The following is a 27020-nucleotide window of genomic DNA, read 5'->3' on the forward strand; positions in this document are numbered from 1 at the left end:
CCGCATCTGCCTGCCGTGGGGCACCCACGCTGCGCACAGCCTGCTGCCGTTGCCCCACCACCCAGGATGCTCAGCCTTCTTACCTACCTCCAAAGTTTTGCAGTAGCCTGGGCTCTATTTCAAATATCTGAAGTATGATGATTATTACAGCACTATAAATCGCAATATATTTCAGAACTGTGTGCTTCTGGTATGTGTCCTTTCTGTCCCAAGCTATTAAATTCAAAGAAATTCTTGGATGTTTTTCACCTTGTCTAAGATTATTGAAGGCAGCTGAGGTATGCCTGGATTTGGATGATGCCATGTCATCCCTACCACCAGGTACCTTGGTGTTGGAGTCCCATACTTCCACTGCAATTCCCCTGTACAGGGCAGGCTGTGAAAACAGATCAGTTTTCCATAGCTGTTCTCCTTTTCAAGGAAAATACTGTCTTCATCCTGAAATTTTTCCTTTTCTAGTGAGAATTTTTTGTGTTGACTGCAAATAGTTTTCCATTTGCTTCTGCAGCTCAATAGACATGTTCTAGGGTTCCTCTTTGAGTAGGTGATAGTGCCTTGGCCGGGCACATCATTGTTGTGTTTCAGTCTCCTGTTTTGATTTCACTATCTGCATTCTTTTAGGTAGCCTGTGGGAAGGCTCACAAAGCACTATCTGTGCAATAGTACTGGGCAATGGCTTTTCTGGTTTTTATTTTGTTTAAATTTTTTCCCCTGCTGGGTGGCTAGAGAGGAGGCTATTTGAAATGTGTTCTGTCATGCACTTCAATATTAAATCTTCTTTCATGTGCTTTAGTTACTTTCCATAGTTAAGGAGACTTTGTTTTGGACTGTAGCAGGGGCTCCTCATGTTAGAGATAGTAATAAAGAGATGGTAGAAAGGAAAGTAGAAACTCTGCAGTCTAGCTGGAAGAGAAAAAATGATCTAACTAAACCAAAGTGCAGCTTTTTCATGGCAACATTTAGGGATTTGATTACAGGGCTGTGTTTTGGAGGGCACTAACTCCATGTTTCAGTTCCTTCAGGAAAGTAAGTTGAATCAATTGTAAAATATTCTGTGACGTGACACCTTAAAAATAAAGAAATACCAGCATCCTTACCCATCCATTGGGGTGATGCAGAATGTCTTATTTTTGTACCAAGAAGTAAGACTTGAGGAAATGGTATTTTCTTAAATGTCACAATCCAAGCATTTAAGAGATTTAAATGTCATCCCAGAGGAGCACTTTCTCTCTGTAAAACTGAAAGGAAAAAAAATACGCTGGTTTTGAGTAAGAGCTTCAGTTCTTTAGTGTCTCTTTACTCCTGCATCTGAAGAATGTGTTTTGGAGTAGAGCAGCCTCTACAAGATTTTAAAATGCTCACTTTTCTTTCAGTATTTTTGGGGTATTTTTTGTTTTCTGAATTGCTTTATGTTTTTATTTGCTTCATTTGATCTGGTTACAAAATATGAGTTTCATGTAACATCCTTGATCTCTGTCTTTATGGGCTCAAGAATGAGTTAAATTCAATGGAAGTTTAACTTTTCCCTACTTGATCTGTAGATCATGAGAGTGCTTTGTCTTATGCTAGTCGTGAGCTTGGTATTTTCCTACTGAGGTGAAATTTAGCTGTATGAGTGTATTGTCTCTAAATTTGCTAGCTGGAAACTTCCTGAAGAAGCTTATAGATTTGCAGGCTACAATAAGGCTGTTACCCACCAGACTGGACAGTGTGGAAGCATGAAGCAGTGACTGGTGAAAGAGGTGGCAACAGAAGATCAAGAAAAAGATGCTGTAGTTCTAAAAAGGCTTTAAAGATTTCAAATTTGAGGTTTGATTTTTAGAAGGTTGTGCATGCTACACTTTATGAAAGTTAGGCTCTTTGTTTAGCCAGGACCACTTGCAAAAATTTGCCATTTATATTAATTTAATGTCATGCCTAATTAAGTTTTTTAAAAAATCTACACTATCCTTTTATCTGTTACGATTTTTAAAAAAGTTTCTAACAACAGGCAGTTATATGAGAGCATCAATGTTCATTTATAGTATATCATAAGATCCCTTATGATAATGCAATGAAGTGTAGAAAATGTGATCAGAAAATTGTGAGTTACATGGTTTTTATAATTTATTTTTAACTGCCTTTTCCCTTTGAAACCATGACCAGAATTGGATATTAAAACCCCATAATTGGCAGGGAGATATAAGGTTAGATCTCAAACCTATTCTTAACCTGTAACTCACTGTTGGAATGTAATTTAAATTTGGAGGTGCCAATGATCATTTAAATGAAATCTACAACTTTGTTCAACTCCATCTCGTTCTCATTAGTTTGAGTCCACAACAAAGTACAAATGGCCACAAAAACTGTATACTCATTTGGAAGCATGTTCATCCTTCTTTTGTAACATGATTTCATAAGCTGCTGAAATTTATTTAAAAAAAAAAAAAAGGCAGTATAAATAATACTGTACAGAAATTGTCCATAGCCTTTCAGGATTTATGCTTAACTTCCTGCACTGTAAGTAGTCCCATTGCATTACTCAGAGCATGCAACACGTAAACATGCACATCTACAGGAAAGTTCTTAAATTCTGTATCTTTCCTATTAAGTGCATTTCATATTGCTGTAAAATCGAAAAATTCACTCAAGAATCTGAGCAGCAGAAGCAGTCTAAAGCAGTGAGAATACTGATTCTGAACGCCAGTGCTGTGGTACAAATAACTGAATTCTTTGCTTTTTCTTCCCCTCGCCCCACTGCAAAGCCAAACTACACATTAGGATTCACTTTGTAGGTCATTTTTCTGTTTTGTTTTCTTTTTTAGTATTTTTCATGGCTTACTTTTACCATTCTTTTCGCATATGCTAGTTCTACGGCTGCTAAAATTCTCAGTATCCCTGGTTTGTGCAAAAACACTAGAACACTGAAATGCCCTAAGTTCATTGGCAGTTTTAGAAATGCTTCAGGACATAGTAGGGACCTGGGGAGAAGAAGAAAAATTAATGCTTTTCTATATTGCAGATAGCTTTCACTTTACAAATGATGCATTAGAGAAAGGAGTGTTAGAAAGACATTCCTGACGCCCCAGACAGGCTGAGTGAATGGCTGAAATGGTCAGCTGCCTGCTGCCCTATGTGTCAGACAGCAGGAACTGCCTGGCTTCTGCAGGGAGAACATGGATTTGGCCATGAAATGGAATAAAGCCCTCAGCTGCCCCTGTAAAAGAAAACAGCAACAACAAAACACGAACAAAAAACCCCACGTGTGACCTACCTCAGAAGTTGGGCCCTACTGAGGTGGAACAGTAACTTGGTGTAACGTGGACCTGATTAATGGACTCTGTTCAGATTGCTTGTTTCATGTTTTGTATTTGTTTAATTTAATAATATTTTTATTACCTGACTTTTGTGTTTTCATGTTCTACTCCTAGGCTCTTAGGTGCAGATTATGTGGGGTTTTTTTAATATGTTTGGTTTTTTGACAGGAAGAGCTATAGAGGACCATGAATTAGTGATGGAAATCCAGTCAAATTGGGTAATGGAAGAGGAAAACAAACTATATTTTAGAAAAAATTATGCCAAGTATGAGTTTTTTAAAAATCCACTGGTAAGTCCTAACATTATATCTATGAAGTGGTGCAATTGCTGCAAAAGTCTTTTCTGTTACACAGAGATAGGCAGAGTGTAAAGCTGTTAGTGTAACATGAGTCAAAAGGAGTAACTGGGAGGGAATATAGGGATATAGGAATGTATTGTAGTGCGTGTAACTGTTGGCCGGTCCCTTTGTTGCAATTGTAAAACATCCATGTTCATACTTTTTTTTTTAGGGTGAAGGGGGCAGACATGGGTTTAACTTTCTTGAAGTTTGCACACAGACCTATGACAAAATAAAATTTTTGAAATTGAGTGAAGTTTCCATCAAGTGACAACAAAATATAAAATGAAGCAGTGTGAGGAGGGGTATCAGTAGCAAAGATGATTGTCTTGTTGAAGTGAAAATCGAATGTTATGGCCCAGCGCTGCCCAATGGCAGCTTCTCACAGCTGCAGCTAAATGACAACTGACACAAAGGGCCATGAGCAGCCATAACCTATTAGGAGTAAGTGAAAGTGAAGCCAAAGTTAGTGTATGTAAGAAATGGAAAGAGAGCAGAGACAACTCGTAAGTGAAGGATGTTGCCAAAGGTTAACGCTGCTGATTCAGACCTTGGCTCAGCAGGAGAAACTCACCATCTGGTTGCTCAAATGCATGGTGTATTTGGATCACTCTTAATGCTGTCTCTTATAAAGCCAGCTTGTTTCAGATGTCAAAGGGAGAAATAGCAGAAATGTATGAGGACTTGAAAGGTGAAAAGTGGAAGGGAACTCAAATTATCTACCTGTGAAAAGGATGAAAAGGTAAATATTAAGATACCAAGAGGCGTAAGAGATCTGAGGGTTTTTTTCTTGCTCCACCTGTGTTTCTCTGGGCAAATCATATACTCCCCTGACATGGAGGTATCACTGCACTAGTGAAAAAATCTAAGCTTGAGATGGTCTACAGTTAGCAGAGAAGCTTTCAAAGAATAGGTATGATTGGGTATTGGTTAACCAGTGAGTGGAACCAGCTGTGGAGTGTGGCAGACGTGCAGCTATGACTAGCATCAGCAGCTGTGGCTAATCAGAGTCCTTACTATTCCTGTTGAGTCATTCTTCTGGGTACTCTGGTCCCAGGTGTAGCAAGAATGCTTTATCAGAAATGAGCTGATACGAATTAACCCTACCAGTAGTTCAGTTTTATTAAAAATGAAAGTCAGTGGACATTGGATGGTCAAGGGAATATTAGCTTCAAACTTGTCCAAGCCTTGAGAAAACTTTATTAGTAATGGTCAGACTCTTGGCTGGTTCATATCTGCATGACTATATAGAACTCCCCAGCTGCAGGTCTGTCCCATAAATTACCCCTTGAGCTTTCCTTGATAATGAAATTGGAACTTTAAATGTGGACTTTTTAACCACACCATATGGATGTAGTCAGATTTTGATGTTAATTCATATCATACAAAATGGACAATTAAAAAAAACCTGAGTGGACTTGTTTTCTATTAATGGAAGTTATTCCAAAATATTTTACTGGGTTTCTAGTGTAATGAAAACAATAGAAAACAATATATTTTTCAGCATGTGGGTGTATATCCTCCCTACTTTGTAGCATATTGAAGCCCCAGGCAAGTCTTATGTGTCAACAGCAATAGAAATTACTGTTAGAAAACCAACACTAAGGGCCAAGTACTGCAATATGACTTGCACTGGTGTATGAAACCCTCTTGCTTCCAGAGACCATTGATGTTTTCTCAAAATTCTAAGTTTTTCAGCAAATAATATATAGGATGTCACAAATTTAGGAATGATATTAAGGTAAGCTTAAATTATTGGATCGGAGAATCTGCAGTGTCTTGTACTGCATGGAGAACTGTAATTTTACGTCCAAGAGAGATAGGAAGTTTTATATTTATTTTTACGAACTTTAATACAAATTATTATTGTTACAGAGTTTTTTTCCAGATCATATGATATCTTTTCCAAGTGAGACCAATGCAGCTGTAAACCACTCTGGGATATTACAGGTATGTAATCTTTGAATGAAGACGAGCCAGCATAGCTCTGAATTTCCCGTTGTCTGTGTTGTGTGAGCTAGCTCTTTGTCACTGTTGGATTTGTTGCTAGGTTTTGAATAACTCAAAACATGGTTAATAACTTTTCTTCCTTACGAGATATGAAGTGATGTGTCCCTTCCAGACAGTTATTATATGACCACACTTGGAAACTTGCATATTCTTTCGGAATCAAGGAGTACCAAACCAGACAAAATGCAGTAAAAATGGTTAATACCTTTATTGGGTATTTCAGGTGAAAGACCCTGTTTCCTTAAAAAGGTGATGTGCTGCAGTACTCAGCACATACTTAACAGCAGGCCTTGGTAGAACACTGAGGAACTGGTAATGTGATACAAATGGATATAAAAAAGAGTTAAATGGTTAAACTTAATGAATAGAAAATTTAGACTGACTAGTGTGATTTGTTAGCTTGAAGGCTACTGTAGCCTCGGGAAAAAAAAAAAGACAGGTCACTCAGTGTTAGTCATCTTTTAAGCGGACACAAGATTTTAATTTACAGTGGGAATAATTTCACAGAATGACCATATCAGGGATCATCATCTTAATTCTCAAAGAGGGGAAAAATGAGTAATAAAGGTGGAAACATACACATCACTCTTGTTTGCTTGTCACTAGAAAAATTAATTAATAGAAGAACTTTCACTGGTCTTAAGACAACAACCCTATGTGTGAGTTTTGACGAAAAAGAATGGTTGGAAAGGCAACATAATAACACAAGATATTTAAGGTAGAACTAAAAGAAATACAGAAATTACAAAATATTTTTTGCACCTATATAATAAATTCTACCTTGGCATCCACCAGTAAATGAAAAACGTTAAAGAACTAATTCTCAAAGCATTCTTCTGTATTAAATAGTTAAATCCTTATAGAAGTGGATGTTAGTCAGGAGGCTAAGATTATCCCAAATATAGTAGAAAATGTTTCAAATTAAATTGAATTGACACATGCTAGATTCTGTAAATCATTTTTACAAACCTAAATAAAAACTTTGTAATTTCAAAAGATGCTGCATAGCTAATGAAAATTGGTTCGCTTTTGCTACCTAAATAGCAAATAGATTTTGCAGTCTAAGTTAAACATATAATGTTGAAAATATTGTCCCCTGTGTTAATAGAACTTAATAATTTTTTCTCCCAAATGTAATTTGGTAGTTTGAAAAAAATAATAAAGACTTTTATAATGGAACTGTTTGCCATATACTCTTGCACAGAACTTCTTTAAGCCCGTATTGTGATATGTAGAACGTGTGCAGAGCTTGTGGGTAAGATTAAGACCCATTCTAAATATATATAGTTATATGCCATTTTGATAGCTTGAAAGATTTGTTACGAACTCTCCTCTGTTGCTATTTTATGTTGTCTTGTCTGTTTAATTGTATTTTGTCAAATAAAACTTACTAGGCACAAAGTAGAGAATACCTTTGTGGATTGTGCAGCCGTTACGCACATTTCAGCAGAAGCTGTTGGGTAAATTGTTTACAGTGTGTCACTATTTCTTTGGAAACTTTCATTAAGACAAGTTAATGGGTTTGCGTTATTATTTGTGATGTGCTTGGTCAAGTATCAAGAGAAACATTAGTTTTAACAACTCAATGCTTACAAGTGATTAAAAAAACACTTCTGATACTTCTGTAGCTTTTTGTGGATTGAGCTGTAAGCAAGTAAAATGTTTTTCAAGTATGTTTTTCTTGACTTTCATTGAAGGAGTGAGTATTTTGTCTGATGACTTTAAATCAGAGCATCTAAATAGCCTCAAAACCAAAAAAAGTTTACCTGTCTCCTATCCATTTAGCATGTGCTAAGTAAAATTACTAGGTCTGACATATACCGAATGTCTATGTATACCAAAGAGAGAGGTTTAATCTCTGCCATGAAGATCCTTAGTCTTTAAAAAAAAAAAAAGTGTCACTATACTGATTAGAGTATGGCTGCTCTGAGACACAACACTGTATTTATACGTTTAGTGGTAGTGAGTATGGATCATTTGGAACTTGCTTTAGGTTATTTTTGCAAATTGGATGCTTTAACACATGTCAAAAATGAACGTAGTGTGAAGATTTTAATCTTAATGGCCTCTCCCCATAGTAATGAAATGGTCTATTATTTTCAGATTTTGGGGTGTGTTTGTTTGCTTTTTGAGAATTAGCAACTTTCATAGGTGGGCAACAAATTAATTCACCTGGTCTAATTAGATGTGAAACTGTTGTTGAATGTAATTTTAAATGGGGCTTGTGACTTGTTTAAAACATCGTCTGCTTATTGGAGCATCTTATTTTAGATGAATTCATGTACATACTACATCCTTTTGTGTTCTTATTAATGAATAAGAATTTCCAATGAATAGACTGCAAAGCAATAGATAGTGTTGACAGAATTCAGTCCTTCTGAGTTAGTAGGTGAAGTCCTAGCCTCACTGAAGTTATTTTTTTTTTTTTTAAATTACTTGGAATTTGACTTGGAAAGGTCAAAATTTTATCCTAGGTTTCTTTCCTTTTCTTTTTGTCTGTGAATAACACTTCTCCAATTTTGTCTTTCTGGTTTTTTAAATCTTTAATTGTATTTGTAGCAGAATTTTTTTCACTATGCAGTATGTCAATCAGTGTTTTAAATTTAACAGTGACATCATCAAAATAGAAGGTTGAAATTACTTGGGTAATCACACTTTCTTCTGGTTTTGCTTTAAGAATAGACCTATTCCCCCTGCTCTTCCTCATTGTTTAATAGATGCAGTTGATATTCAGGTTCTGTAGGTAGACTTAAGTTCAGAGTTCAAGTCTTATATTGACCAATTTGGCTGCTTCTTTCAAACAGCTTTTTACATATAATGTGAATACATTAAAAAAAGCTATTGTAGATAGTGCATGTCCAAGCCATCTTCCAGAGCAATGAAAAATCTTGCACCTGATGTAGAATATATTAAAGAAGGGAGCAGATGTTTTTCCTAAATGTTATATAGCCAAAAATTAAGTTAAAGACAGAACAGGATTACCAAGACAAACACTCATAATTTTGTGAAAGGTAGAATTACTGATAGTGTCTTTTCCTTTTGCCCTTTCCCCATTGCCATCTTTTGCTCCATGTTCTTAGTTGTTCCCATTGTCTGCCTCCACAGATTTAAGATTCAAGCTTTCATTTCTTTAATCTGTCTGCCACAGCAAGTCCCTCTTTCCCTGACCAGTTTCTCATCTGACTCCGTTCCAGTCTTCAGGCTGAAATAGCCATGTGCTGAATTTCAGTCTCTTGTCAATCATCTAGACAGGTTCTAGTCTGCCCATTGCTTTTCCCCATCTTGCACTCTAGGTTTTGCTGGCCAGTCTAAACCCCGCAGATTGACTGAAGTCTGTAGGAGACAATACTGAGAATCAGTATCAGTTCTTCACTGGAATTACTTGGTGCCCCCAAAATGTATCAGCAGGTTCAGGGGAAAATCCTGCTCATTCCCAGTAGCATTGGGCTGGATCATGGCCAGCTGCCATCACATTTTTGAAGAAATCTGTCATCAAATTAAAACTTGATTTACAGAGTCTTACGAAAATGGTGGCTTCTTTAACTCTCCAAAATAGTATGTAAGTGCTCGAGAACCATCCACCTTAGCAAATGTTGTTGTCTCCGCTACTGCAGCCATTCTTTCACTGAAAATGAGGAAGGTGAGACAAATAAGTTATATAGTTAGGAATGCAGCTCTCAGTCTTTATTGCATTCAGTGACATCTACTATTTCTGCATTTTTTTATTATTATAGTCATCCGAGACAGTGCAACGTTTTTCCTGTTGTGTTGTTTTTTCACTTGTTGATTGATTTGATTTTTTTTTTTCCCCCCAGCAAAAGACATTTATTTGCTTTGGTTTTTGTTCAGATTGGTTTTAAATTGGTTGGGTTTACAGCTAATCAAATTGTAATCGAGTCCTTGGTGCTGTCATATATTAGTATCTGAAAGACACAGTGACATTTGACACCACCCTACATATCATGTTATATGTTTCACTGCATGGGGGAGAGGGTGCAAGCTTATTTCTGCATATTATGTGACCAATAATCCCTGTCTGCAGCATACCATCATTTACCTCTCCCCACTTCTTCTTCCTATATTAAGGACTTTTCTTATTTTTCTTATTTTTGTCCTATTTTGATTACCTCTTATCTGCATAAACAGCGATCCATTCCCCCCCGTAAGAAACTTGCATGTACCTCCATTAAAAAAACCAACAAATCAAAACAACAACCAAAAAACCAACAAAAACCAACCCGCAACAAAAAAACCCAAGGAAGTTCTCTTTTCTACTGTCTTTAGTTTTAGGTGTTTATTACAGACATTCAGTTCTCACGCTGAAATATTTTTGCTGCTCATTCCTTGTGACAGTTAGTGGTTTTGACTGCAGCTTGTTCATGTTATATTTTTCTCGCAAAGTTCTCAGCAGTCTTAGAAAAAAAAAGATGGTTCTAGGATTGCCTTTTTCCTAGCATTATTGCTACTTTATTTTAATTGATAGCATGGGTACAACAGTGACTGTTGAAGCTGAGCTTTGTATTGCTCCTCCAGTTTGGTCTGCTGAGTTATAAAAGCTTTCATGACAGCGCTTCTGGTTTAAAGCTCTTAAGGCAGAAATCCTGAGGAAGGCACTTGTGCAGGCTGGGAGCCAGCCACTTCTTTCATCTTCAGCAGAGATACTAAAGCCTAAAAAGATGCTCTTTTATTTTTACATACATTGACTCTTTTAGATTTTCCTAAAGCTTCCATTTGACTTTGTTAATGGAGTTAAAATACTTTTTCAATTCAGCCTTTATATTCACCATCAGTGAACCTGTTAATACATGGCAAATCATAGAATCATAGAATTATAGAATGGTTTGAGTTGGAAGGGACCTTGAAAGATCATGTAGTTCCAACCCCCCTGCCATGGGCAGGGACACCTTCCACTAGGCCAGGTTGCTCAAAGCCCCATCCAGCCTGGCCTTGAACACTTCCAGGGATGGGGCATCCACAGCTTCACTGGGCAACTGTCCTGGTTTCAGCTGGGATAGAGTTAATTTCCTTCCTAGTAGCTGGTACAGTGCTGTGTTTTGGATTTAGCATGAGAATAATGTTGATAACACACTGATGTTTAGTTGTTGCTACGTAGTGCTTCCACCAGTCAAGGACTTTTCAGCTTCCCATGCTCTACCGACTGAGAAGGCTGGAGGTGCACAAGAAGCTGGGAGGGGGCACAGCCAGGACAGCTGACCCAAACTGGCCAAAGGGACATTCCATACCATATGACATCATGCTCAATACATAAACTGGGGGAAAGCTGGTCGGGGGGGGCCGCTGCTCGGGGACTGGCTGGGCATCGGTCAGCGGGTGGTGAGCAATAGCAGTGTGCATCACTTGCTTTGTATATTATTATTATTATTATTATTTTATTTCAATTATTAAACTGTTTTTATCTCAACCCACGAGTTTTCTCACTTGTACTCTTCCAAATTCTCTCCCCCATCCCACCGGGGGAGGGGAGTGAGCGAGCGGATGTATGGTGCTCAGTTGCTGGCTGAGGTTAAACCATGACAGCAACCTGTTCCAGTGCCTCACCACCCTCATAGTGAAGAATGTCTTCCTTATATCTAATCTAAATCTACCCTCTTTCAGTTTAAAGGCACTACCCCTTGTCCTATCACTACATGCCCTTGTAAAATGGGAAGATTAACAGGCTGGAACACCTACCAGGACCTACCCATCTGCTTCAATGTGGCTGAAATAGCTTAAACTGCATTTGCACACAGCTGTGTGCCAGCAGCACATTGTAGATAGATGTACCTAGTCGTACTGTAATTTAACTATTCAGGTGAATAGCAGTGAAGCTATTCATAATGCATTTCTAGTTGTGGGCCACGGCACTCCCCTGTCAAATGAAGCCTGCCCATATTAGTGCATTCACACCAGCTGAATTTAATAGCTCAGGTTGGTCTACAGGTGGTACAGTCATGCATCTGGCTGCAAGGTAGGAAAACAATAAAAGCAAAAGAAACCTTGTGTGTCTTGGTTGGACTGCATTATTTACTGGCCAAAGAACTTGGTGTACTTCCAAAGTCACGTTCACTTCATCATTTTGCTCCAGTCCGGTACTGGCCAGTCTGTCTCTTGCCTAGTAATCTGTTGCTTTGTGTCCTCAAATCAGATTTTCTGGAAGTGGCAGTGAACAGGAGGAAAACGTTGCAATGAAAGCTGCAGAGATACCAACCAGAAAATCCCTTGTTCCCTACCGCTATATAAGCCTAGATAGTATTTATGATTCTGCAGGCCAGTCTGGGGCAAGGTTTCTTGAAGAGCTTAGTAACAACACAGATTCCTTTGCATATATGGAAATTGAATAATTCTAGGTTAGTCTGTTTAGATGTGAGCCATAGTTCTGAGTAGTTTTATTGGAAGAAGAGTAGTAAAAATGAATGCATTACATGGAATTAGAATGAAGTTAACATGGTTGCCAGCTTTTAGTGGGTACTTTTGCAGACTAAGTAAAACTGTGTTCTTGGTCTTAGCAAGATAAGAGCTGTGTTGCGTTCTGACAATGTCGGGTTGAAATGGCTAAAGAGAAGCTGTTGAATGCTTGAGTAGAGGCAGTGCATCGGTTAGCTTCTCTCAGTGCATTAGTTAACTTCTCTGTCTACCCATATCATTCTGTCTTTTCTACGGCTTGTGAGGGTGCACACCTTTTTCTTGCAGTTCTGGAGGCAAAATGGCTGATCTCTCAGACTTTTAAGTCCTCTCTCCTTCCTCCTGATGCAGCTTTTTTCAGTACTCTCTGCCACATGGCCTTGAGCACAGACAGGAGCTGTTTTGGTGACTGGTCCAGCCCCTCCTGGTTTTGGTTCAACTAAAGCTCCTACTTAAGCACCACTTCAGGTCCTGAGACCTTTGTTCCCTCCTTTTGAAAATGATAATATCTGCCTGACCTGCATGTTTTTGTGATTCAGATTTTGTGATTTGTTTGCTGAATTAATTTTAACTCAGATCAGTTAGCTTATCTGGTTTGTAACACAGGAGTGGGGGAGGGATGGCATTTTTTTTTTCTTCTTTTGGTAGCATTGGTTTGCAGTTTTATATAAATAGGGTCTGAGGCATGGGATCAGAACTTCTTACACTGGTTTTGTTGCTGAAGTCAACATATTGCATAACTAATGCTCTCATTTCAAACCATATGTTCCATATAAATATGTAATTTGCTTAGCATACCTTGGAGTTGTGTAACATTCTACATGCCTTAAATCAGAAGTACTCTTAATGGGATTAGATGCAATCGTAACTGAATTAACTGTGGCGTGATAGTGGATTTAGGGGTTTATTCCCCTTAGTCCTGTCTGAGTATGTTAATGAAACAGAAAGCTGGTTTCAGATGAAAAGAAAAATGCATGTCTGATAATTTCTTTCAGATGTTCCTAAGCTCCAGCACATATCCTGAGATTCATGGTTATTTGCATGCAAAGGAGCAGGGAAAAAAATCGTGGAAAAAATTGTACTTTCTTTTGAGAAGATCTGGCCTTTATTTTTCCACTAAAGGTACCTCTAAGGTAAGGGAAGGGAAAAAAAAAAGAGAGAGAACTATGACGTTAGGGCAAATGTCTATGTATTTACCATTTGTTGTAATAATAACCAACCAAAATTTGAATTTCAACTTCCAGTGATAAAAAGGGAAAAAATAATCTATTTATTATAGATAAAATTTAGAGAGACCTTGAGATACAAAATTGGGAAAGTATGTCTTAGAAACAGTAGTTTCTTTTTGCCTCATAAAATGAATTTTCAAGTAGTAGTTAAAATTCTGAAGTGTAAGTTGATGCTCTGAAAGGTGGATATAATACTTCATTATCTAAAATAAACAAAACCCCATGTATAAAAGGATTTTACAGGAAGATTTTTAGAGTTCTCAAGTTTTGTCACTGGACAGCTTTTCATTTTACTAGTTCAACTTTTTGATGGCAATACCTTAAACCTGATTATGTTACACAGGATACACAGGAGTTGACACCCCTTTTACATAAACTACTTAAAACAATGTTTTTTCTTGTTCTGAATTTTCTATGTTAAATGCCAGAGTATTCATTGGGCTGTTTTTGTATCCTTCAGCAAATTTCTTTTGTTTGCTTCCTTGACTTAACCTTAGAGGATGGAGATAATGGTTAGAAGTAGTACCGGACAGTAATAATTACAGTATGTTGTTTTTCAGATTCTGAAAGTATATTTTATTTTGATGTTTGAAATGCATACTGCTCTCAAAACTTGCCTCCTACTTTACTATTATTGTGGCTTGAATTTAGTGCGTGTTTTCCCAGAAATGATATCACTTGCACTTTGGTTTTTTTTCCCTCTCTAGAAGAATGAAGTCTTTGACTAGTTTGAGGTGTTTTTTCTCTGCATTATAAAGTTACTGTTGAGTTGTCTCTTTCTAGATTTCATGATGTCACAGTTAAAACTGCAGTATGTAAGACTGTATTTTGGAACGGGGTAACTACTATACTCTTCTGAGTTTCTTATCTGGAGACTGGCTAAAAATAGTCTAACTGTATTACATTGCCCTTCTTTTTTAGGAGCCAAGGCATCTGCAGTTTTTCTGTGAATTCAGCAATAGTGATATGTACATGTCTTTGACAGGCAAAAAGATTTCTGGAGCACCAACAAACTATGGATTCTGCTTTAAGGTACAGGCTTATTATTCTGATACATATTAAAGCAAGCCACAGTTTTTAGGTAAGCTTAAGTTTCTTTAAGGTTTTTGAAAACAATATTCAGCTGTCTGTTATAAAATAGGAGAATTAGTGGCTTTTATTTCAACAGGTATTATCTTCAAGATATGCATTAATGCTAAAAAAATGTGCTGTGGCCTTCTAGCCTAACAAATCAGGAGGAACCAGAGACCTGAAACAGCTCTGTGCAGATGATGAACAAAGTAGGACCTGTTGGATGACAGCAATTAGGTTGCTTAAGGTAATTTTTCTGTGTGGAGTTAACTTCTTACTTAAGCTTACTCTGTGAAATTTTGATACTGTGTGGTAGAGAAGTAATGTAATTCTAGGTTCCCATGCAATAGCAATATCAATTTTGTACTCTGAAAGCTTATTTTTCTTCATCCCAACAAACAGAGAGAGGCCAAATTACTAGAATCATTGTAGGGATGGGATGATGTTTTGAAGCCTCAGTCCTGCAAATACTTAAATGTAACATTAAGCACATGCTTATATGTAACCATGTTGAATTCAGTGAGATTGTTGAGTAATGTGGAACAAAGCTACAAGAAGGGAACTTTAATATGTTTTTAAAATGTGTCTGTTTGTGAAAAAATAGGAATAGGTCAGTTGGTGTATTAAATGGGTAGCATTTAATGCAGTGTGTACATTTATAAAGGCAGCAGCAATGACGACGATGTGCATTTCCTTACCCTAACAGCATTTGTCCCTGGTTTTTAATGGTAAAGAAAAGCATGTGTTATCTTTTACATCTGGAAAAAAAATTACTTGGCTTAGGTTTATAATTTAAAATGCTAACCGTGTTATTTTCTGGTTTTAGTATGGGATGCAGCTGTATCAGAATTACATGCAACCATATCAAGGTAGAAGTGGCTGCAGCCCTTTGAATATAACACCTATGGTATGTCCCACAGTAGCTCCATGAATAAATACGTTGTTTCTGCCATCATGCTATTTTTAAGTAACTTGTGTCTGTTATACTAGTGACCTGATCCTGCAAATCTTTGCATGTGTGAATGCTTGCCAAAAACTTTTGTCAGGGTTGTCTAGAGAGCTAATTAATTAACTTACTTAATACAAATCAGGTAGTTCAGACCAGTTAACAGGTTTTTTGCCTTTGTCAAATCTCCAGTATTTTGGGGGTTCATTGGCTTGTTACCACTGTCAAAAAGAATGGAAAGAGGATTTTTGAACACAGAGCAGCAGAACTATAAATGCGTTAAAAAAGAAGAAAAGTGTTTAAGGTTACACATGCTGTAAATGATGAATAAGAAAGCTATAACAAATCCTTTTTGGTATACAGTAATACTTTTTTAAATATAAAATATTAAGTACTTAAGATGAGTTTCAGCTGTTATAATAATGACTGGACTTCAGAAGAACACCATAATTTGGCAGAACTGGGTTTTGGAGCAATAACAGCCTATATTAGATGCTATGTCCATCTCCTCAGTCAGATAGTTCGGAGTGGACCAGGTTGTCCTTTTCTTTAATATCTTATGTTATCCCAGTTCTTTATGAGTCATTTGATTCCAGACTTTTTCATGGATGATTTATATAATTTTTGGTTTTTTTGTTGGCTAAATTGGGTAAAGATTACTTGTTGCCAGGACTTGTGACAGTGATTTATGGTGGATTTTTTGAGCTTTTATTATAGTTCTTGCGGTTAAAATGCCTAAAATATGCATTTGCTATTATAGGTATTCACAAAAATAGTTTTCAGTGATACTGCTAATAAGCATGGCTTCAAAATTGTGCTTAATATGCTGACCATGTCTTTACTTTCTGGTTTGTGAAGCTGTTAGAATAGCCAGCTGCTGCTTTTATAATGGATCTGGGAGCCATTACTGATTCTCTCTCCTCTTATGTTGTTGCGTGTGTTTTAGCTCGCGTAGCTTCTAATGCAGGATCTATAACCAGTATTAAGCGTGACACTCTTTTTCTACTTGTGTATAATTCATGAATTAAACAGCAAATTGGATAAAGTTGGGAATTAAGTGCACAAGCTAATGAACATACTTCGTAGGGGAACCACTTCCATGTTTCACATTCCTCCATAACTCACAACCATGTCAGCTACAAGGAGTTCTCTCCACTCTCCTAGAGGCAAACATTTTATCTTATTTTGCCCTTGTTTTTTCACTTTTGCAAAGTTCTTTACAGGTTACAGTTGCTCAGGCAGACCTTAGACTACAGTGTAAAGAATTACAGTGAACTGCAAAATTGCTGTCTTCCATTTCTAGTTATATTCATGCTTGTAACCAAACAGGAACAAAACAGCTGCTTTGGTTTTGAACTGGGAAGCTTTGCTAACCCTACAGAAATCTGGGCCTCTTGTGTTCCAGGTGTTACTTTAACTTATAGAATGCTAGAATGTTCTTGTAATTATTTGATATTCCAGTGCCTGCTGACATTTGAGCCATTACAATCCATATTAAACTTGATTTTGTAAACCTTGGTTTCTGAGATGTATTTTGGTGAGTTTTAAGACTGTTTTGTCACACTTCAGTGCTTTTTATTCTGTTGTTACAAACTTGATCTTCACTGGGAGAAAAAAACCCCAAGCATTTTTTTATAACAGATCCTACAGTTGTTGAGTCTGTGAAGAGTTAGAAGGGTTGTATTAAAATAGAAGTTAATTTCCATAGAAATTACTGTTTTCAATGCTTAAATCTGGTAAACTTTGAGTGAAAGTTTATATAGAAAATATATGTTTATCACATATTTATAGCAAAATATTTCAAATCTTTGTTAATTTGGTTATGTATAAGAAATTTGTATTTTATCTTTTTTCTGTTACTTGGACAGCTTAATAACAGTTTCCTGACTTGTTTTGACATGCAAAGGGCTAGTTATAGTTAAAAATATAAATAGAGTTTATGGTAAAGTGATGTATTTATCATCTATTGCAGTAATGCGAAAAGATGATCTGTCCTGCCAGACTGTAAAATTGAGCTTTGCAGCAGCATACTGGAATTACAAATGCTCCCTAGGGTAAAATGAGTTTGGCTTTGATGGGAAACACTGCAGATGCTTGAAACACCACTTACAAAACATAATGTTTTCTCAGAAGCTCACTTTTAAATGATGGATCTTTTAAAAAATGAACAAACTAAATTTATTTTTCTTTGTTGCAGAGAAGCATTTCAGAAAATTCTTTAGTAGCAATGGATTTCTCAGGACACAGAAGCAGAATTATAGAAAATCCAACAGAAGCCCTTTCAGTTGCAGTTGAAGAAGGATTAGCATGGCGGGTATAAACACCTTTGCTTTATCAGAATAGTATTTTCAAATTTTTTTTTTTTTTTTAAACAAAAAAGCTTTCAAATCATGTTTTTACTTCTCTCTCATACAGAGGAGAGGGTGTCTACGACTCAACTCACATGGTAGTCCTATTGCCATGTCTAACATGGGTATGTGTGAGTTAATTCATTGCCAGAGAAATGCAATAGCTGGTTCTTTCAATAAAGGCAATATGTTTTTTTAAAGATCTTTATTTCTACAGCTATACATAGATCTCAGTCATGGTTTCATCATAAAATCTCTAGAGAAGAGGCTCAGAGACTTATTTTGCAGCATGGACTTGTAGATGGGTAAGTTAATTCTTTACGTAACTCTTCTGAGACATGTTTCTAGTCAACAACTGCTATTTTCATGTACTACTTATTGGGGGGGAGATGGAGGAAGGAAGATTTTGCTCTTACCTAATAGAAGTAAAAATTCTTTTATATAGGGCTATCTGGGGATCAGTTGGTTTCTATTTTATATCTTTTGGAAGCAATAAAGTGGTGATCTAACACTTCGATTCTGTCACTGACAGATTACTTAGGTCTGCTCAGAGCTAGGCACTTGAGCTGTGTATTTGTACAACATTCTCTGGGAACTGTCAACTTTGGCACCAGTGTCTTTTGTATCTCTTATTAGTGATGAAAGAATGAAAGCAAGCCTGAAAACATTGACTACCCTTATTCTAAGATGAAATGTGCAGAGACAGCTGTTGAAAAAAAAGTATGCTTTTCCTCATGAAATGACTAAAAATTGTATTATCCCTTAATGGTAAACAATAAACATTAGGATAAGACCATTCACTTTTGTTTTTCTCTCACTTATATATTAATTTAAAAAAAATGACAAAGCAAGTAGGTATTTTACATTCAAATCCTCCTGTTTTTCATTTCCGTATTTTTATCCTTACTCCTGTATTAAATATAAACTTGGGCCTCCTTCATTCAATGAGTAATTCCATAAAACTAAGTTTCTCTGAGTCTGTTTCCAGTTAGGTACCTGTAGATTACTTAGATTACCTTCAGATTACTGGTTAAATTCCTTCAGTTTTAGATTAAGTATGTTGTAATACTGTTTTCTACATGTGCAGAAATGGCTCTAGGAAAAAAAAAAGAGATGGGAAGGAAGGGGAGACAGAAGTAGTCATATTCAGCAAGGATGGCTAATTGGACTTCCCCTTTTGTATTTTTTCTTCTAGTTTTCAACTTCAGGGGTCATGTTTTTAAGCTGGGCTAATCATCCTGAAACTGCTTCTGTGCTCTGCATTCTTTTTTGCATTTGTTACGTGAGAGGGACAGGACATGGGAGTGAATCCAACATGTATTTCTGAGCAGTATGTCATTCTAGGGGTGACGAATCTTCCACTGTATTTCAGTGGGTACACACACATACTGTTAAATGAAACCCAGTAGATTTGACGAGTAAATAGCAATGGTGTTTGAGATAAGAAAGTGAATACCTTGCTAACATTAGTTTAGTACAGTGTTGTTTATGTTATATTCTTGGATCTATTCATAGATATGCATTGTGGTTTTGGTGAGGATGATACTTTTGCGTGGACTTGTCTAGAATTGATTAGAACATGGTAGTATGAGTGCTTATATGCTGTCAGATACATATTCAGGAGTTACAGTGAAGTCATTAATACATTACAGCATGTGACAAATGCTGTGCTTTTTGACGGGCTGAAAGAACGAATTATCACCAGAAATACAGAAGTTTTTCATGGGAATAATAAGATTTTAGTTTCTGGGGGCTGGGGGGGTTGGGGCAGAGAAAATAATCCATGTTGAGCCTTCTAAGGTGATCCCAAGCAGGGAGATCTGCATATATGACAGAGGTGGTAGGACCTCTGTAATACTGCATGTACCAACAAATACGCTGTTTGATGGCTTATAGAAGATAAAGGGGCTATTACTTAAAGAATCTGCAGTTGTCTCAGTATTTGAATAACCCAGTAACAGAATTAGAGACAGCAACAGTCTTAAGGTGTGCTATGAAAGAATAAAGTTTTTGGATCTACTGTCCTGGTGTAAAACCAACTTTCTTAAAGAAGTTTATGTAGCAGTGTTGTAGATTTCATACTTTACTCCCTAAAGGACATTTGGAGACTTTTCAGTGATAAATGGTTGACAGGATCGGCATCTGATTGATGAATGAGATAAATAGCATTACCAAAAGGCCCATGACAAAATGCAACTGGTCATTCAGAGAATTCCTTACAGGTTTATGAAGGAGCAGTTGTTTGGAGTCATCCAGCATGTCTAAAAAGCTCCCTTCCAACTAGCATTTCTAAGATTCTGTGAACTAGAACCCTTTCTTCATAAGAAAGTGATCTTTTTAAAGGTTCTTTGACAACTAAAGTAGGTCTATTGTGATAAGGTTAGAAAAGAGTAAAGATCTTTTTATGTAAGGAGGACAAATGTTGCTTATCTTTGCTGTTAAAACAAGGAAAAAAGTAAGAAAATGGACTTTAAAAGAACTGATGAATGGGAACATAAATATTTATCAACCTGTATTTTCTTTCCTACCCAATGTGATTACTTTGTGTATTGTTTAATGTGTATACCGGTATTTGGGTGTAGAGACCCCATTTTGGATATCTGCAAAGTGGCACATTCTTACAGTGTCATTTTTCTGAATAAAATAAAATGCCAGTCCTTAATGAGAAATATATAAAAGATTTAAGTTTATGCAAAGGATTCTAACTGTGCTCTGAAAAATTTCGTTCATGTCCTGGAGAGGGTGAAAGGCCACTAGGTGGTGAGAGAGAGCTTGTTATGAGAGCCCGAGTCTATTGAGAACTCTTATTTGTCCTTACACTTGCCGTGTGCTCTTGCAAGCCGTATGCTGAGTTGGCGATTATCCCTCTTTAATAACTGAATTAGTATCAGAGGTCCGAATTAGACTGGATGGGGATTTTGACAGAAATGTTAATGATTATAGACTCCAAATTTCATAATTCCAGGTATTTTCTTACTTTGGAAAAATAGAACTCTTAAAAACATTGAGGATGAAATTAGTAGTTTGGATCCATGCTGTTAGTCAGTGAAAATCCACTGTAAGCCTTTGTCTGCTTTCTTCTCCTGAAATCCTTTCTTTTCATAGAATAGTTTGTGCTCTAATTCCTGGTATGTGGTTGGGAAAAAGTAGGTGGCCACTAGTGCTCACTTGGTTGATACCTGCAAGTCCATTTTGCCCGTTTCTTTTGTGTCCTGAAAGAGGAGTATGCTTGCCAATGGCTGTCCCTCCATTTCCCTTCTTTGGTACACTGGTTAGCTGTATCTGTTCCAGACCTGCACAGTATAAACAGTTCAGACTCTCTCCACTACAAAGCTGTGAATCAGGTACTTCCCTCTGTCCTCCAGACTGTTCTCTGCCAATATCCCAAACCCAGTGATTCAATGAAAGCTGTCTCTTACTGGTAATCATCCTTTGCCTGTACGAGATTATCCTACCATGATTGTGGCAAAATTATGTCTGTCCATAAACTGGCTGGACTAAGTTATCAGTGAACTAGTTGCAGTGACACTGTTGGCCATTGAGAGTGTTGTGATTTGAATAATGATGCCATAAAATGAGCAGAATGTAGCTCTGTCTCAGTGGGATTTTTGCCGATGTGCAGAAGTGAGCGTGCATTTATGATTATTGACCAGATGTGAAAATCATTCTGGTATGTCTTGCGTTACCTTTTCTGTAAACTCCCTGTTGAACTACCTTTCGAATTTTCCCTATAACGCTTGTGATTTAGGTAACTGTCAGCGTCCAAAGAAAAACTTTGTTCAAAGCACAAACTTTGGGTGTACTTTTGTGTCTAAAGAGATGCATTGTAATTCTATGCAGTGTAAAAACTAATGCCTACGGTGTCATTCATTCTGAGAATGCATATTTTTCATATAATAGACAAGGTGAAGAAGAATTTAAGAAAAAGTATTTCTAGTGACACATTTGCAAAGAAATACTGATTAAAAGCATAACTTATGTAATTAATATTATTTTTGCTTTTCACTAATACTTCTGTAATGAATTTACAACAGTTTTAACTGGATGTTTACAAAAGGCTTTCCAGAGTGATCTTACTCTGAAAATTTTCAATCTCTTTTAGGGTATTCCTGGTACGTGATAGCCAAAGTAACCCCAAAACATTTGTATTGTCATTGAGTCATGGATTAAAAATAAAGCATTTTCAAATTGTACCAGTAAGTAAATTTTTCAGTTTATATATACAGTTGTAAAACAAAACAGTTGATTAATTGTGATTGAATATTGCTAGATTATTTTTTCTTTTGCTGTTATATGGAAGATGTAAACATAATACCTGTATCACAAAAAATAATTAGTATTCTTGAGTAGAGTTGAACATTTTTGAGCTTTGCTGTTTGATTTGTTATAAAGCTTGACTAGTATTATGAAATCCTAAAAAGTGTCTTCAAAAAAATAGACAAATCTATTTGAACTGGAATAGAAGCAACCCTGATGGCATGAAAATAATGTATTAATAAAGGTCATATTACCTTTTCATTTTTCAATATGTGCACAATTACTTTTTAGTCATCTGTTTAGGTGGACTGCCTGCGACGCGTGTGTGTGTATATCTCACTGACTCATCTTTTCAGGATAGTTTCTCTCAATATTTGGAGCCAAACATTTTCTGCTGACCCCTCTTCTTGATTCATATTATTGTGGTATATTCATGTCCAGGTCTTCTTCAGGGGGACAATTTTAGCAAAAAATTGATACCCTTATTTAGTCCAGCTACTTATAGGTAAGCTGAAATTTCCTAAATTGAAATCATATTTCCATCAGTTTTCATTGAAGATACCATCCAATTCTTCTGCCAGAATGGCCAGCTTTCCCCATCCCTTCCAATCCTTCCAGAGGTGGTTTATACTGTTTTTACAGGCTGCTTCTGTTAAGATGAGAAACACTTTAGCATTATGTGTTTTACCCACAGATGCTTGACATAACTGAGCAGACCTATAGCTTTTTCTTCTCTATTCACAAGAACCTTTCTTCCAGACCACATAACACTCTAGCCTCCATGTTTCTTCCTACTGAAGTTTCTAGGAGATTCTGCTGTTTCTCAGTAGAAACGAGTGTAGTGGCATTTTCTTTGTTTCTGATCTGGTGATCCCCTATGATCGTTCACCAAATTTCTGTATGCCTTACCTAGGGCTTGCAGCTGATATCCTCCCCCAAAAAAGTTCCTGTAGAATAAAACAGAAGCATTATTTGCGAGGAGGAAAGGAGTGAATCAATGTTTGTTAAAAGAATTGCCCAGGATTTTTGTTGTGTTAGGTACAAACAATGGAGGAGTCCTTCATCCAAAAGTGATAGCTATGCCCTGGATCCCATGCAAGCATCAGCATGTGCTCTGTGATCAGAATCTCAGGTGTAAGATCTCTGTGCTTCTATTGACTGTGGTTGCTTCTAGTATTTACTTTGGGATAACTGTTGTGTGGTTTAGAAAACCTTCTGAACTCCGTACAAATACTGTATGATCCTACTTCATTGGCATGTCATTTAACTCTCAAATTTAAGAGACCACCTTTTCTTTCCCTATCAGGAAACAGACCCTCTCTTCTCTAACAACCAATGTAGCAGGAAGCTGCAGTTATCTTCAGTTTCCTCTGAGCTGGATGATTCTCCTCTTCCCTTCCAAAAAATTATCCAGTCAATTCTAATGTTCTTCTGCAGATGTAAGCAGTGCATTTGAGGAATTAATCATATACAAGCATACTAAAACCACGTTCTCCTGTTGTAGGATCTTTGGAGAAACCAGGAACTCTTTATTTTGACATAGATTGTCTACAGACTTGGGGCGGTTTTTCCATGCTGATGCTCTAGAAGACCTGTACCACTTCAGTGCAAAACCTGTCTTACTTGAAGGAAATTTTTTTTTAATTGGTTTTTAAAGTAAAGCAATTTATCCTATGGTAGTTACCAGAAAAAATAAATCTGTAATGAGAACAACTTAATCCAGAGAGAGACTATGGAAACTGGTAGTTCCCCAAACATAGGCATATTTGAATTCCTTTCTGTCATCTAATTTCCAGTCACATTCAGTACCCCTCATGCCATTCTCAATATCCTGACTTACCACATGCTCTGTTTTCGCTAGAACAATACTGTTTAAGGAGTTCAAAAAAGTATTTTTTCAGGGGGGGAAGGTTTTGCTTCCAGTTGCTGCTGATCTTCTAAATGAAGTTACCATTTTCTAAGAAACAAGGCATGTTGTGTTACTGCAGTAAGGTGGTAGCTTATTAGTTGGAGATCAAGGTTACCTTTTTGAACTTCAAATCCTGCTGTTCTTCTAAACTCTTGCCTTTTTCCAGCCATTGGGAAGAGAAGATAAACTTTCCTACTAAATGTAAATAAATAAATAACTGGCATTTAGAAGGTCTTTTTACAAGTGAAAAATCAGTCAGTCTCTAAATGAATTATTTTTCTCTTACATTTTAGGTTGCTTCAGGTTACACTGCATTTAAAAATGTCTCCTTTCAGATAGGGCATGCAGCCTGCCAATTCAAGTTTCCCCCACATTAACAGGTGCATCATGTTAACATTAGTAACATGTGCAATAGGTATTGCAGGTGGGTGGCAGGGAATTGATTGTAGAAAGTTGAAGAGAAAACCTTTGAGATACGTTTGGGATCCCATAGTGTGAAAGTTGGAGGACTTGATAGCTTAAATGTATTTTTCAGCCTTACTACTCTGAGGTGATATAAGTTAACTTCAGTGTTGTCTATCCTGAAATTAGCTGTTCTGTAGTCCATGCGAAAGAAGAAGAATTGATACACATTTCTGGGACTGTCTTTTTCCAATAAATGTTCTCTCATAACAGCCTTCTTAGCTTACAGAAGATGTTAGGTTCATGGGCAACATAATTTTGATATGAGTTTTTACTTTGCAGAATATTGATTGCTTTAGAATTAGCAATATGTCTGGTATTCACTTCAAGGTTTGGGATTAACTTGGAGGGGGAAAAATAACCTAAAAATGAAATCCTGGTCAACAGACATCTGAATTGTCAACTCTTCCTTGTCTTCAGTGTGTTGGCAGGAAAATTGCATGCATAAGGAAAGTCCGATGGATGATAATCCATTTTCAGGTTCTTGGCTGGAGCACAGGAATTTACACATGCACACATTGGTAATTCCTTAACTAGCAGTGTTTGACCTGGATTGACCAAAGTCTGAGAATAAAGAAATTACAAACTACCTCCAGACATGGTAGAAAAGGGTAGAATAACCAGGAGTCATAAGCAGTTCAACAGCTGCTTCAGATGAGAAATCTTAATTACAGGTAAGAGAGCTAATTATATCTTCTCCCTTCCCCTCTACTCAAGTAGGATAGTTGCATCTTTCCCTAGCACACCATCTGCTACTCTACTCTAGCCCTACTTCAGGATCTTCTGTTCACTACTCTCTCAATCTTGTAAAGTATCTTTTTTCCCTTTTCTTTTTAAAATAGTTTAAATAGGGTTTTTTTACCCTCTATGTACATTAATACTAATTAGTCACTATTGCACTGAAGCTTCTTGATATTAGACGTATCCGCAGTAGAGGAAATAAATCGAGAAACTATATAGTCACCAATGCAATACAAATTGTGCAAGAGCTAATGTTTAGTAACCTAGAATAGGGAAATGCTGATTGTAAATTTTTAAGCATCTAAAAGTCAAAAGTAATCTTTCAAGGTATGTTTTGCAATTTCTTCTTTCTCTTCTGTATCCATGCTAATGCGTTTGGAGCTGCAGCAGTTCTTTCTCCTACAACAAAGAACATGTTACTACATCAAGCATGTTACTTTTGTGGTGGGCAGTTTCTTGTATAGCAAGTGTCATCCAGTACACCAGTGCACTAGCGTATAGCCTCATTGCACCTTACAAAGTAAGTGATACAAAATGTAGCAGTTACACAGAATATGAATGCAGCAAAGGTTGAAATCGGTGAGTAAGTTGAAACTTGGTTGTTTCTTGTCACTCTGTAAAAATTCAGTGTTCATATTAACTCCAGCTATCATTCCAAAGCAAAGGCATAAAGTAATATTGTTAGTGCAGAAAGAATATTCCTATACTTATTTAACTGTTCTTTCCTTTTAGGCATGTACATAACTTAAAGGGGAAGTTAAAGAATGCATTGTTTTTCTGTTGTTTATTTTTGATCTTGCTGTGAATGATCGCTGTATTTTTCCTTCTCTCAGTAGTCATGTAATTATGAATATCTTGGTCTACAGGAAGACTTCTCAAACAAGTATTTCAGTCGGGAAGAAATACCATAGCAAAAGAGGATTTTATTCTGTCTTGTTTTTCCATTTTTGCAGTTGGAAGATGATGGGAAGCTATTCTATACCCTTGATGATGGTCATACCAGATTTACTGATCTCATCCAGCTAGTGGAATTCTACCAACTTAATAAAGGAGTACTGCCTTGCAAGTTAAAACACTATTGCGCACGAATTGCTCTTTAACCAAAGCATCTGTTGTTTCATCAGAGGGAAAGGAGGATATTAGAATACTTTTTCCCCTAAAGGCAATTTGTAGAGTAAGAAGGGAAAAAGCATGACATTGTAAAGATTCTATGTTTTAGCTGCAAAAAAAAATTATATTCTATATAGATAAGAACTTTGCATTGTGATTGTCACAGCAAAATTAGCTTTATGGTTTTAAAAAAACATTCTTTCCTATGTAATTCTTTAGTGTTGTCTTGGACTTTGTTTTTCTTTTTCAACTGAAAACAATTTTTAAAAAACTGATATTGTGTAACTTCTACAAAAATATAACTGAACGAAAGATCTTTGTTCTTAGGTTTAAAATGAACTTTTTGTCTCTTCAAATGTTTCTCGTAATTTCTGTTTGTCACATAGAAGAATAACATTTACTGTGGTGAGGATAAGAAGCTGAACTGCACATTTTATTTGTAAATAAAACAAATATTTTGCACTATATTTTTGAATGCTACTTTGAGGATTATCGTACACAAAAAGTGAAAAATCATTAAAACTACTTATAACTGTACTGAGTTGTGCTATTACTGTTGTAATATTTTAAAGGATTTTTTTCTCTAATGACTAAATCTACATCTTTATACAGAGCTGGAGTGTCACTTACTTGGCTGTGATATGTATAAACATGCATAAAGTATCATGTAGTGCATAACATGGTTTAGTGTATACGTACAGTCTCTAAAACAGAGAGAGGGAGAGAGAGATCTGTTAAGTACTGTGGATTGTTGCAGAGTTGGGGAGGGAATCTACTTCAATTGCCCTTAAAAAATAAAGGTAAGGTTATAATATGTACAAATTTACAATATTTACAAATACTTATGATACCTACAAATAAAGGTAAATCCAGTGAACTTTACTGTTTGCTGAAAACCTGG

The 27020-nt window shown here is 36.5% G+C and overlaps 1 protein-coding gene across 1 annotated transcript in view; it reads left to right on the forward strand.

The window, feature by feature from the left end:
• GRB14 (growth factor receptor bound protein 14) overlaps positions 1 to 26584 on the forward strand; it is a 69887-nt gene extending 43303 nt beyond the window's left edge. The window contains exons 4-14 of the mRNA XM_076342747.1: positions 3465 to 3586; positions 5510 to 5584; positions 13042 to 13179; positions 14197 to 14307; positions 14498 to 14593; positions 15173 to 15253; positions 17490 to 17606; positions 17708 to 17765; positions 17858 to 17945; positions 21743 to 21836; positions 25963 to 26584. Of these exons, the coding sequence (XP_076198862.1) occupies positions 3465 to 3586; positions 5510 to 5584; positions 13042 to 13179; positions 14197 to 14307; positions 14498 to 14593; positions 15173 to 15253; positions 17490 to 17606; positions 17708 to 17765; positions 17858 to 17945; positions 21743 to 21836; positions 25963 to 26109 (1127 nt within the window). The 3' untranslated portion in view covers positions 26110 to 26584. The remainder of the gene's footprint in view (positions 1 to 3464; positions 3587 to 5509; positions 5585 to 13041; positions 13180 to 14196; positions 14308 to 14497; positions 14594 to 15172; positions 15254 to 17489; positions 17607 to 17707; positions 17766 to 17857; positions 17946 to 21742; positions 21837 to 25962) is intronic.
• Positions 26585 to 27020: the final 436 nt, after the last annotated feature.

Source organism: Aptenodytes patagonicus, chromosome 6 (assembly GCF_965638725.1).
Source record: "Aptenodytes patagonicus chromosome 6, bAptPat1.pri.cur, whole genome shotgun sequence".
Classification (NCBI taxonomy): Eukaryota; Metazoa; Chordata; class Aves; order Sphenisciformes; family Spheniscidae; genus Aptenodytes; species Aptenodytes patagonicus.